Source organism: Lolium perenne, chromosome 2 (genome assembly GCF_019359855.2).
Source record: "Lolium perenne isolate Kyuss_39 chromosome 2, Kyuss_2.0, whole genome shotgun sequence".
NCBI classification, from domain to species: Eukaryota; Viridiplantae; Streptophyta; class Magnoliopsida; order Poales; family Poaceae; genus Lolium; species Lolium perenne.
In genome coordinates this window covers 262575779-262587342 of record NC_067245.2, presented here as the reverse complement: position 1 = coordinate 262587342, position 11564 = coordinate 262575779, and the positions used below count along the sequence as shown (strand labels likewise).

Below are 11564 nucleotides of genomic sequence, written 5' to 3'. Positions count from 1 at the left end.
CGAATTCGGTGGGAGTGGCTACGTAGAACTGATGATATGAGAGCCTGGCAAGGCCTGCCTATGGCTAAGGACATGGAGGCGAGGGAGGCTTTTGACAGCTTGGTGCATATTGTTGTTGGCAACGAACAAAACACGCTCTTCTGGCGAGACCATTGGATTCATGGAAGAGCGGCGACTAACTATGCCCCTGGGATCACCCTACATGTCAAGACCCGCATCAAGAACTCTAGAACTGTCGCCGAGGCCATGTTTAAGAACTGCTGGGTCGGCGACATCAATGGCAGCCTAGCAACTCGGGGGGGACAAGGGAATGCCTAGCGTTGTGGGTGGCAGTACAGGGTGTGCAGAGGGATGCTGCGGTACCTGATGCGTTCTCCTGGCCATGGTCCGGCTCGCAGAAATATACTGCCAAATCAACTAATGAGATGCTGGTACAGGGCAGTGTGAGGTTCCAGCTTGATTGTGCCATCTGGCATGCCAAAGAGACACCCAAGAGTAAACTTTTCATGTGGTTGACGGTTCAACAGGGATTTGGACCTCGGATAGGAGATTCAGACATGGCCTGCAAGCACAATATGCAGGGTGTTTTGCCTGCCTGCAAGAGGAGGATACCGCGGAGCACCTTCTAGTCCAGTGTGTAGTGGCAAGCTAGGTTTTATTCAGATGCGGCCGAGCACTGCAGATCAATTTGAGGACCCCTAGCAGTGAGGATACAATTGAGGCTTGGTGGTCACCAGAAAGAATGAGATGCAATAGACGAGATAGGAGGTGGTTCGATGGCCTCATTTGGACGGTGGGCTACCCCTTCTGGAAGAATAGGAATGCGGAAGCCTTTCAACACTCGCATCGAAGCCGCACGCCCAAGCAGATTGCTGACGACATTGTTGAGGAGTTCAGGATGCCGAGGATGGCTTGGAGGGTCGACAGTAGAGCAGGAGTTGGAGTCCAAGCTAGGAGAGAGTAGTCTTTCTCTTTGTTTTTGGAGTTTTTGGAGTGTTGGGCGCCCTTTGGTCTGCCTTTGGGCTCCAATTTCTTGTACATATTTCTGCCTTCTATAAAATTCAAGTACGCATTCGTCGTACTCTCGAGAAAAAAAAACACAAGCAAAATATTGCTACAGTCTATAAAGAAAGAGTTGAAATGCAGAAAATCGATTTGCCTGGTCGAGCAAGGGGACTTGGAAGTTGAAAGACTCAACGCCCCCAGCACGAATCTGTAGTAGCAGCGCAAACAGCTTAACCGCCGATACCTAGCTAGTACCAACACAGAGGAAAAGTTGCATCACCAAACCTCACCAAACACCTGCATTCCTGGCCCGGGAACACATATTCAAATCACAGCAAACGAAACGGGAGAAGACCGTTGCACCTTCCAATTTACAACCTTTTTCGATCTCAGTTGCCGCTCGCTGGATTGCAACACCTTCCCCGGGCGTCTTGCACAGCATAACACGGCTTCCGGCGACGCACCTGGAAGATTAGGTTACCCAATCCCCAACATCCCCAACAAGAAGCAGTTAGCTCGTATATATGCAGGCCTGCGACATGCAGACCTGAGTTTCCTATCCCTCGATCAGCATATTGAACGCCATGGCCGGAGTTGGTTTTGCTCTGACGCTCTGCGTCCTGCTCGCCCACGACGTCGTTTGGGAGGCGCGGGCGGCGTCGTACACCGTCGGGAACAGCGCCGGCTGGGACATCAGCGCGGACCTCCCGTCGTGGGCGGACGGCAAGACGTTCAACGTCGGCGACGTTCTAGGTATGTCTGAATCAGGGTATCATCCTCTGCCTGGCTTATGAAAGCAAATGGCTTGCAGCTTAAGATTGGAGTCTTTCCCTGCCGTCCGATCAGAAATCCTGTACACACAGTCGAGACAGACATACAGCTTTGTCTTTTCATAATTTGATTTCTGGCATCATCTGTTTCTTAACCCAAGGACGACACGATTGGCAGCAATCGCTGTATATATACGCTGCCCGTAGCTGCGTGCCCCTCTTTTAAATTGGCATGATTAAACTGTCAGTCTTTCATACAGAGTTACTACATCGTTTGCTCAGATTTTAACTGTCCTGTCCACGCGCGCGTGCTTTGCGATCTGCAGTGTTCACGTACTCCAAGTACCACACCCTGGACGAGGTGGACGCGGCGGGGTTCAGCAACTGCAGCGCCGCCAACGCGCTGCTCTCCCGGAGCGACGGCAACACGACGGTGGCCCTGACGTCCGGCGGCGACCGGTACTTCATTTGCGCCCACCAGACGCACTGCCTCGGCGGCATGAAGCTGCACGTGCACGTCACCGGCGGCTCCACGGCCGCAGTCCCCGCCGGCGCCCATAGTAGCCGGAAACGGGGAACGATGCCCCGTCCCCTGACTCGGATTCGTCGTCCCGGATTCGGATTCGGAAACGATGTGGGGGACGGCACGATTCGGTGGCCGAAACGCGTCCCCGTATGCTAGGTTCGTCGTCCGCGCAAGGTTCGTCGTCCGCGCAAGGTTGAGGTCGGAGGCGGGCGGAAGGTTGAGGTCGGAGGCGATGTGGTGAGCGACGGTAGGCCACGAGCGCGCTCACAACGGCGACCTGAGCTTGGGCGGTTCCCATGCTGTAGGTTGTGCGCTGGAGATAAGGAGAGGGATTGATGCAGAAGACTCATTGATGCAAGTGCGAGCAAGAAAGAAATGAGCGTGCGGCGGCGGAACTCCGCACACATCTGAAGAGGAAGAACTGGCAGTGGCAGGCTTAGGGATTGTCATACATGGGCCATATTTTACTCTGGCTCTGGGCTATACACGGTCCATCTGCCTTGATTCAACCTCGAGAAATAAAATCCGGCTCGATCCAATGCATCGTCCCGGGGTCACCGTCCCCGAATCGTCCGGTTCGCGTCCCGGCTATCGAACCGATCGTTTTGAAGATGTATACCCAACTCGTTTCCTGTTTTTGCAACCCGCCGTTCCCCGTTCCCCGTTTCCGTACCTCGACCCCGCCGTCCCGGAAACTTGGCAACTATGCCGGCGCCCCGCAGGCGATCCCGGGCGCCGCCCTCGGACCTGCGGGCGCCGGCACCGACTACGGCGACGCGGGCATCCCCAGGCTCGACCTCGGCGGCTCGCACCGGCTGCTTGGTACAGGGACCGTGCTGGCCGCGACGTTGTGGCTGTGCGTGGCTGTAGCTCTGTTGATATGAAGGTTCTGTAAAACAGCCGATCGTGGTCGAGGCATGCCGAGTTTTGTGTCTACTTTTCAAGTGGTGATTCTTCTTCTTCTTCTTCCATCGTGCTGTTTTTTACCCGTTGGAGTACGAGCGAATGGGTCGATCGGGGTAGCCAACGTACGGAGGCAAATTGAAACAATGTTGCTAGGGTGGGTGGCCAAAACCTGGCTACAGTTGAGCAGAACAAGGTTGTGCGATCGTGTCGTATTGTTTATTGCGACTTGCCCACATGCACACGCGTCGAACTTGGACGTACGTACTGTTGGGTTGGCTCGTGTATAGCACGGACCAGGGCAGCAGTTGGTGTATCGCTTTCAGAGCAGTGGGCGCTCAGCCGCTCAGCTAGAAACGAAAATTCTACAGAGCAGGCGCTCGCCGGCGGTAAGCTGCGGTAGAGTGAAGTCCCTCGGGCCTCGGCCTCGCATCGCACAGGGTATATATCTTCTTCTACCGGAGCTGGCCACCGACACCGGAGCTGCAAGACGCCGAGATGCACACGGGGCGATCGCACCAGCGGGCCTCGACATCGGCCGCATGCGCCTGCGCCGGGACCAGCTCCCCAAATGATCGCAGCTCGCGCGTACACCGGTCCATCCCCGGAGATCTGTCCTGCCTCGCGAATCACGGGTTTTATTGGCACCGCTACTGTCCTTCCCCTGCCCGATCTACCGTGCAATCACCCAACTAACTCGCCGTGACACCACATTGGCACCATTTTTTGTGTTCAGATGTTCAGGGAAAAAAATGGCACATCAGTTACAGGAACTGTTTTCCTGCACTCTTTGTCCTCTGATCTCTCCAATTCATTGTTTTTAGGAACGGGCAGTCGAACTACAATAGTTCTCGGTTTGGAGGCGGTGGGATGTCCAAGGTTCCATTCCAAATGAAGATATGTTCCCTAACAACGGTCAAGAAATGGCGGTCAAGGTTGAGGTGCTGCACCGTCTAATGGTCGATACGACACAACTTGCAGATCAGGTGGCCATCCCCGAAGCGCTAGATGTCGGCCGTGATTGCCTTGTTGTGCAGTGCCAGCCACGCAAAAGTACCTGCATTTGGTCTCGGCATAGCCCTTCTAGAAATTTGCCAATTGGAAAGGAGCACAAGATCTCATGAACTGGTAGCGGTATGTAGAAAGTGTCGTGTATATGCCTGATTCCGTCCATCTCCATCGAATCAAGTCCGAGTGTGGCTGTGGTACCACCCCATGTACGATGGTTCACAACGCAATGAACTTATGCAATTTCTCCATGCTCGATATGCGCGCTAGGGACCTGATCTAGTTTTGCTAGTGAAGCTCCTTTTGCACCGATATCTTCTTCCGAGTGGCGATGGTGTAGAGGTTCGGGAACTGGTGGCACCGCGCACCACCCTATCCACTAGTCATGCCAAAAATAGGCACCTTACCCTGTCTCCAAGTGTGATCTCAGTCAAGGCATGGAAAAGGGCCATGTACATGTTGTTACAAGGGTGGTACGTCCCAATACATGGTATGCCAGTGTACGTCCAGGTGTATCACAGCCATCAGAGCCGCATCGTCCGCCCAAACCCCTCGAGGTCTAGGACTCGAAGCTCCCTGTCATGCAAACTGTGCGTCAAGGAGAGGTGGCAGCTCCCTCCTCGGCCGCATGCAAGAAATACTCATCTACCTGCAACCAAAGCGGCATCAGCTGCGGGAAGCCAAACACATTACCACGTAAAAGCGTGCCAAAGCGGCACCTATCAAAGGAACATGGTGTTTTGGCACCCTAGAGCATATACTCTTTGTTTTTAAATGAATTCCAATGATTCTTACTAGATCGGCTCTAAGTAATGCTCAACGCTAAAGAAAGTTGGTCATGCTGCCAAGGATAGATGGCAGTTCCCTCCTCCTATGCAACCAGTACTCATCTACCTGCAACCAAAAGCGGCATCGGCTCCTCACCATGTAAAAGCCAACCAAAGTGGTGCCTATAAAAGAGACATCGTGTTTTGACACTCGGAAGCATATGCTCTTTGTTTTTTGAAATGAATTTTAGACATATTACAAAATCTCAAAAAATACCGACAGAAAATATCGCAAATACTGTACTTTTTAATGTTCTATGTGTTTCTCGCACAATCATTTCACGAAAAATTAATATGTTTTTTGTCATGTGTAAAAATAACAAAAGTTGATGCTAAAAGTAGGGTCTCCACAAGATATTTTCTTATCTTTTTTTATTACATAGGACACAAAAAATGTCGGTTTTCCATGAAACTTTGCATGCCCACATAGTGTTGTAGATAGTGCTCTAGAAACCAATAAGACTAGATATATTATATGTCCAAATATTCATAATTAGTTTTGTGTAATGCTATAACTGTATTATGAGGAAACCACTAATACATATGTGGTACTGTAAACAACCAATTGTCCCTAGTTAGCATGCAAGTGCATGACTGGTTCATTGAGGTCGATAGTTGGTCGAGGTTTTTTCAATCATGGACACACGTCATTGACAATGAGATCATATCATTAGATGAATGATATGGTGGACATACCCCGCAGCATAAGTATTGTAACACGATCGTACCGTAAGGAGTTCAATGTTACGATGTTTATAACGAATGCATAGTAACTTAATCCTTAGACCATGAGATCGTATTAATCACCATCTTGTGAGGTTGGCTTAGATGTTTCAACCGCCACACCGTGATAGGGTGGTCATAAAAGTTCAGCTAGGTATACCGATGGAATGGTTGAGGCCTACATTATCAAGAGAGGGATTTGTTCCGTCCGTGTGACGGGAATATGCTTTATAAGGGAGCACTCGGTGAGATTATATCCATGAAAGCTACGCGGCTAATGACTAGGTCATGGGGATATAATCGCATGTAAACGAGTGAAATAGCCTTGTCGGTAACAATATCGAACCAGGTATTGAGATACCGATGATCATGTCTCAGACAAGTGCAAGTATTGAATGAACAAAGGAGTAAGACTATTTGTATAGGGTCAAACGACGATCATATCTTCATGGTTTCATAGTGATCGCAATGGTTCTCCATAGCTCCCTAGTGATCATATGGTCGGTGACGTATTTGCCGTCCATAGCTACGTTATTCCCGAATCATAGGGTAACACACTTAAGAGTTCAACTAAACTACAGATAGTTTTGGATTCATTGGAGTTGAGAGGTATACCCAGAATAGGATTTCGGTGAAGCTCGAAAGATGTTCGGAATAGTTCGGAAGATGTCTCAAACTAATTGGTAATTAAGGATATGTTTAATATTTGATTGGATGAATAAATATATTGAAATATATTTAACTAAATAAAAATATGATTTTTTTAATTAAATGGGCATCCCTATTTTATTTTAATTAAATGGGACCTACCCGGCCAAGTGGGCCGGCCCACCCGGGCAGGCCACGCGCTCCGCGCTACAGCTTGGCTCGGCCGGCCGGCCCATCTCCCTCCGGTTTGCCTTCTTTTTTAGTCTCACCTTGCCCTCTTATGAAACATAGTACCCCCTTGCCTCGTATATATAGAATTCAATTGGGGTCAATTAAATATACAATAAATTAGGGTATTTTTTTCTCTCTCTCGTTTCCGACTCTGCGCGGTTCCCCGAAGAATTGCGCAGGGCGGGAACAACTCCACCCGATACGCGGGAGCACTGTCAGGATTCAGATCCAGAAGATCTACTTCCACAACTTCACTGGAACGGAGCCAAGAGCGTCGTTGAGCACCATATGTGTGTGAAACTACGAGTTGCCGCACTTGCGGTACTTGACATCGAGGAGAGGCCTTCTTCACGACCCTGAGGTCGGAGTCGCCTATTTGACTACATTGTTCATATTCTAGCGGACGTTAACCGCTATCGGTCTATGAGGGTACGTTTCCGATATCACATCCGTTCCTGCATTACTACAGGGATAGATCTTGGGCGTATTAGGGTTTGCGTATAGTTAGAATTTTTTGTTTTCTGCTGCGAGACCCAACACGTAGAATATACGCGTGAATTTTTATTCGCATTTTATTTGATATTTTAAAATATTTTTCCGGTAGTAGGAGCATATGCACCCAAGATCAAAAGTGCATTTCCGCTATCAAAGGATGCTATATTTTAGATTTTGTTGTTCTACTTCATGAAACTATTCATTACATGCATGAAACAAAGAAAAACAAGCGTATTGTTTAAGGTTGATGTCGAAAAATCCCAAGATAAAATCAACTGAAGATTTATGTTTTTAGTTTTAGAGATGAAAGGGTTTCCTTATGACTTTATTCCGTGGACTAAGTGGTTCACGATGCTAAAGTATGCATTATGGTTGATGATGTGTTAGGTAAAATATTTTCAAACTACGAAGTGGCTTAGATAATTAGATAAGAGATCCCTTTTCGCCCCTTCTTTTTGATATAGTTGTGCCGATATTCTTGTCGTTTTAATAAAATAATAAGACTCAAGATATGGTTTAATTATAGGTTTAGTTGCTGATCTGCTACACGATGAACTAGGCATCATCCAATATGTGGACGATACGATTCTTATGTTTGAAGATGATGTTGATAGTGCTAGAAATTTAAAACATATTTTATGTATTTTCGAACAATTGACTGGTTTAAAGATTAATTTTAATAAAAGGGAGTTTTATTTATTTGGTAAAGTTGTAGATAAAATTGATATTTATGCTCATGTATTTACTTGCAAATTGTGAATTTTCTCCTCAAATACTTAGGGGTACCTATGCATGTTTTAAAAAAGTTGGATAATACTAGTGATTAGAAGGATAATGAGGATAATTAGATTGAGAAGAAAATGGCTTGATGGAAGGGTGGGTTTTATTCCAATGATTATTACTGAATCGGCTATAAGTAATGTTCCTAATTACATGCTTTCTAAGTTTAGAATGCCTAAAGGTGTGCTCAAAAGATGTGGCGTTTTAGGTAGAATGTTGTGACAATAGAAACACGGTGTGGAGAAATACCACCTGGTTTGATGGGTTGATGTCACCGGCGGAGCCACGGGATTGCTGTGTAGTCAATTGACTACACAACATTTTGGCAAAAACTTCATATATAGCGTAAAAATTATATCAGAGAATACAAAATATATATAAATACATGTATTTGACATCACAAATTTAAAATTGACATCTCAACTTCATACTCCTGGCTCCGCCACTGATATGTGTCTGCCTAAAGATTTGGGAGATTTGGGTGTAACTAATGCAGAGTTTAAAAATATTGGTTTGCTTTGTAAATGGCTTTAGCGTTTAGAGAATGAAGAGGGTATTTGACAGATCTGATTAGTGCCAAATATCTCAAAAAGGTTACTTTTACTCAATGTGTTCATAAACCTACACATTCTCATTTCTGGTCTCTGGTCTAATCTCTGTTAAGGACCTCTTTTGTAGTTGTTGTAAGAGAATACTAGGGGATAATATGAAAACCAGATTTTTGGAGGATTGCTGGTTGGGGCATGCTCCTATATGTCATAAATTCCCTGCGGTGTACTCTCTTACGTTTAGCCAAAATATGGCAGTTTCACTAGAGGAGCAAAAGCAGTTTAAGTTATCTGTGTATGGCAGTTTAATTGTGATGGAAATATCTTAATACTGCTCCCTTTTGATGTTATAATAGACCACGAATACAATTATATTATGTACACTGGCTGTGACAAGTATTGATGCTATTTTGGTGTCAAATATGATGTTGATTTTTTTTTGAGGGAAAACATGATGTTGAATTTTTGTCAATAGATTATGTTAAAAATTTGGAAAAAAGTGCTGTCAAAATTCTGGACATAAATGTTCTAAAAAACTTGCTTTTTTGCTGTCAAAACTAAATATGCTGGATATTCCAGTCCTAGAATAACTGCAGCAGGGGGTGAAGTGCAATAAAACAGTTCCTCCCCGTCTCACGTGCAACGCACGTGTCCGGTTTTTTTCATGAATCGGGCAGCATACCGTTTTGTGACCTCGCGTGCACATGAGAGTAAAGTTATGTGACTGGTTTGTACACTTCACAACTTCTATGACTTATTTGTACATGTGGGACAAGTTGTGTGGCCCCTAGTGCTATTAACTCGCCTAGATTGCATCAAATTTAGAAGATTTCTGCCAGAGGAAACTAACTGAATGTAGAATGATCTAGTTGACATGTGTAGTCAGGTTCAACCGTCGGATGAACATGACAAAGTTGGGTATTAACGGAATCTGGAGAATTCCCGGTTAAATCACTTTATGTTTATCTTATAGCATGAAAAGTTCGTTTTCCCCTATGATACATTCTGGAAGCTGAAAATTCCTTTACGGGGTAAAGTCTTTTATTGGTTAGTTGTAAAAAATAGAATCTTACTAGAGATAATCTAATAAATGAATGCTATTTACGAAATCTAAATTTCTGTATGCTTTATCTTTCAGCAAAAAGAGTCTGTTTCCCCTATGATATGTTGTGGGAGCTGAAAATTCCTTTACAGGTTAACGTCTTTTGTTGGTTAGTTGTAAAAAAGAATCTTACTAGAGATAATATTCTAAAAAAGAGAGGTTGGAAAGGTCATAACTGTGTGAATTTTGTGACACTTATGAATCGCAAGAACACCTCTTCTTTATTTGTCCCGTTGCTACAAATATTTGGAATGTAGCTGGTGTCTCATTAAATTTAAATAACATGTATGTTTCTTTTGATAGTTTGTATCAGCAATGCTTTGTCACCTTTACTGGTTTAGAAGGGAAGGCGGTGATGATAGACGTTGTTGCCGTAATTTGTAAGGCTCTATGGAAAACGAGAAGAAAATCACATTTCAAAAGAATTCGACATAAGGATCCTACTGATATTATAATTTTTACTTGTCATTTTGTCAATACATGGGCGAAACTTCACATAGGCGTTCTCCGCAAAGCCACTACAACATGGTCTAGTAAATTGGCTAAGGTGGCACATGAAATCTCTTGGAGGTAACACCGCTGGGATACCATCAACAGGAGGCTCGCTATGAGTTGATGTTGTCGTAAAAATCCTGCATATTTGCTTATGGCTTTTGTGCCGCTTCTCTTAAAGCTCTGCTTGTTAGGTCTAAAAATCATGAGTAGCACAAGATCGCAAAAGCAGACACTAGAACACCTAATGATCATAAACAGAGAGAGTAGATGTGTTGCATTACTGGGCACTGACGATCCCATCGACGCCTGCGTGAGGCAGGCTTGGTGTGGCGGTGTTGATGACGAACTTGTGGTCGATGACGATCGGGAGATCCTCCTGATCCCCTCCGGGCGCCACCTGCACTGCCCTGGCACAGCACGGCGAGGTTCCAGTCTTCCCGTTGCTTCTGGCCACTCTAGATCGGTAGAGTTTTGGGATGTGGGGGAAGCAGATGTTTAGATCGTTAACTTGGGTATCGATCTCTGCCAGACTCCCCCCCTTTATATGGCACAACGCAACAGGGGACCAAAACCATCGAGTTGGTTTTGGCACCCCCGATCAGGGTGCGTTTGTTACATACGAGAACAAGTCACGTACAGATCAAGCCCTGGACGTTGGTCCAGTGGACCCATCCCTTTAACGTTAAGTTTTGACTTTTCTCGTTAATCGAAAAATGACCGTCGAACTCGACAGATCAACCAACATTCTCCCCCTTGATCGTTAGGTTTAACATCATTTGCCCATTCTCCATAGGAATAATAAACCAAAGTGAGGTGTTACAACAACCAATGAAATGCTATTGAACCTCAACACTTATGGCATACCAGCCTATCTTGAAATGGATAACATAATACTTATTGGGAGTGGTTCTTATTATGGTCCCTTTATTCCAGAATCATAAGGCTTCCAGTAATCCCATGCCGGCAACATGCTCACGAAAAATTCTGGGTGGTAAGCCTTTCGTTAGCGGATCCGCAAGCATACGAGTCGTACTTATATGCTTAACCTTAGTTGTTTGATCCTGGATCCTATGCATCACAACATGATACTTAATGTCAATGTGTTTGGCAGCATCACTTGACTTGTTGTTATTCGCATAGAAAACTGCGGGTTCATTATCGCAGTACAATAGAAGTGGTTTTGAAATGCTGTCGACCACTTTAAGTCCGGGAATGAAATTCTTTAGCCATACAGCCTGCCCAGTGGCCTCGTAACATGCTATAAACTCTGCTTGCATCGTAGATGAAGCAACTATAGTTTGTTTGGAGCTTTTCCACGATATAGCTCCTCCGGCAAGTGTGAATACATAACCTGACGTGGATTTCTTACTATCCACACAACCGGCATGATCAGAATCTGAATAACCAACAACTTGTAGGTTATCAGACCTTCCTCGTACGTAAGCATGTACCCTTTTGTCTCTTGCATATAACGCAAGACTTTCTTTGCGGCCTTCCAGTGGT

At 45.7% G+C, this 11564-nt stretch overlaps 1 protein-coding gene across 1 annotated transcript; it reads left to right on the top strand.

Annotated features, from left to right (window-relative positions):
• The first annotated feature begins 1248 nt into the window (after nt 1-1248).
• LOC127335807 (stellacyanin) lies at nt 1249-3270 on the top strand. The gene is made up of 3 exons (XM_051362542.2): nt 1249-1758; nt 2102-2327; nt 3008-3270. Exons 1-3 carry the CDS (start codon nt 1590-1592, stop codon nt 3183-3185), a joined length of 573 nt encoding a protein of 190 aa, XP_051218502.1. The 5' UTR covers nt 1249-1589; the 3' UTR covers nt 3186-3270.
• Nucleotides 3271-11564: the final 8294 nt, after the last annotated feature.

Bases quoted from the DNA above. Each gene is read 5' to 3' on its own strand.
- LOC127335807 (XM_051362542.2), top strand. From the start codon at position 1,590: ATGGCCGGAGTTGGTTTTGCTCTGACGCTCTGCGTCCTGCTCGCCCAC. The intron at 1,759-2,101 runs GTATGTCTGAAT...TGCGATCTGCAG, and splicing joins CAACGTCGGCGACGTTCTAG to TGTTCACGTACTCCAAGTAC. The intron at 2,328-3,007 runs CGCCCATAGTAG...ACTTGGCAACTA, and splicing joins ACGGCCGCAGTCCCCGCCGG to TGCCGGCGCCCCGCAGGCGA.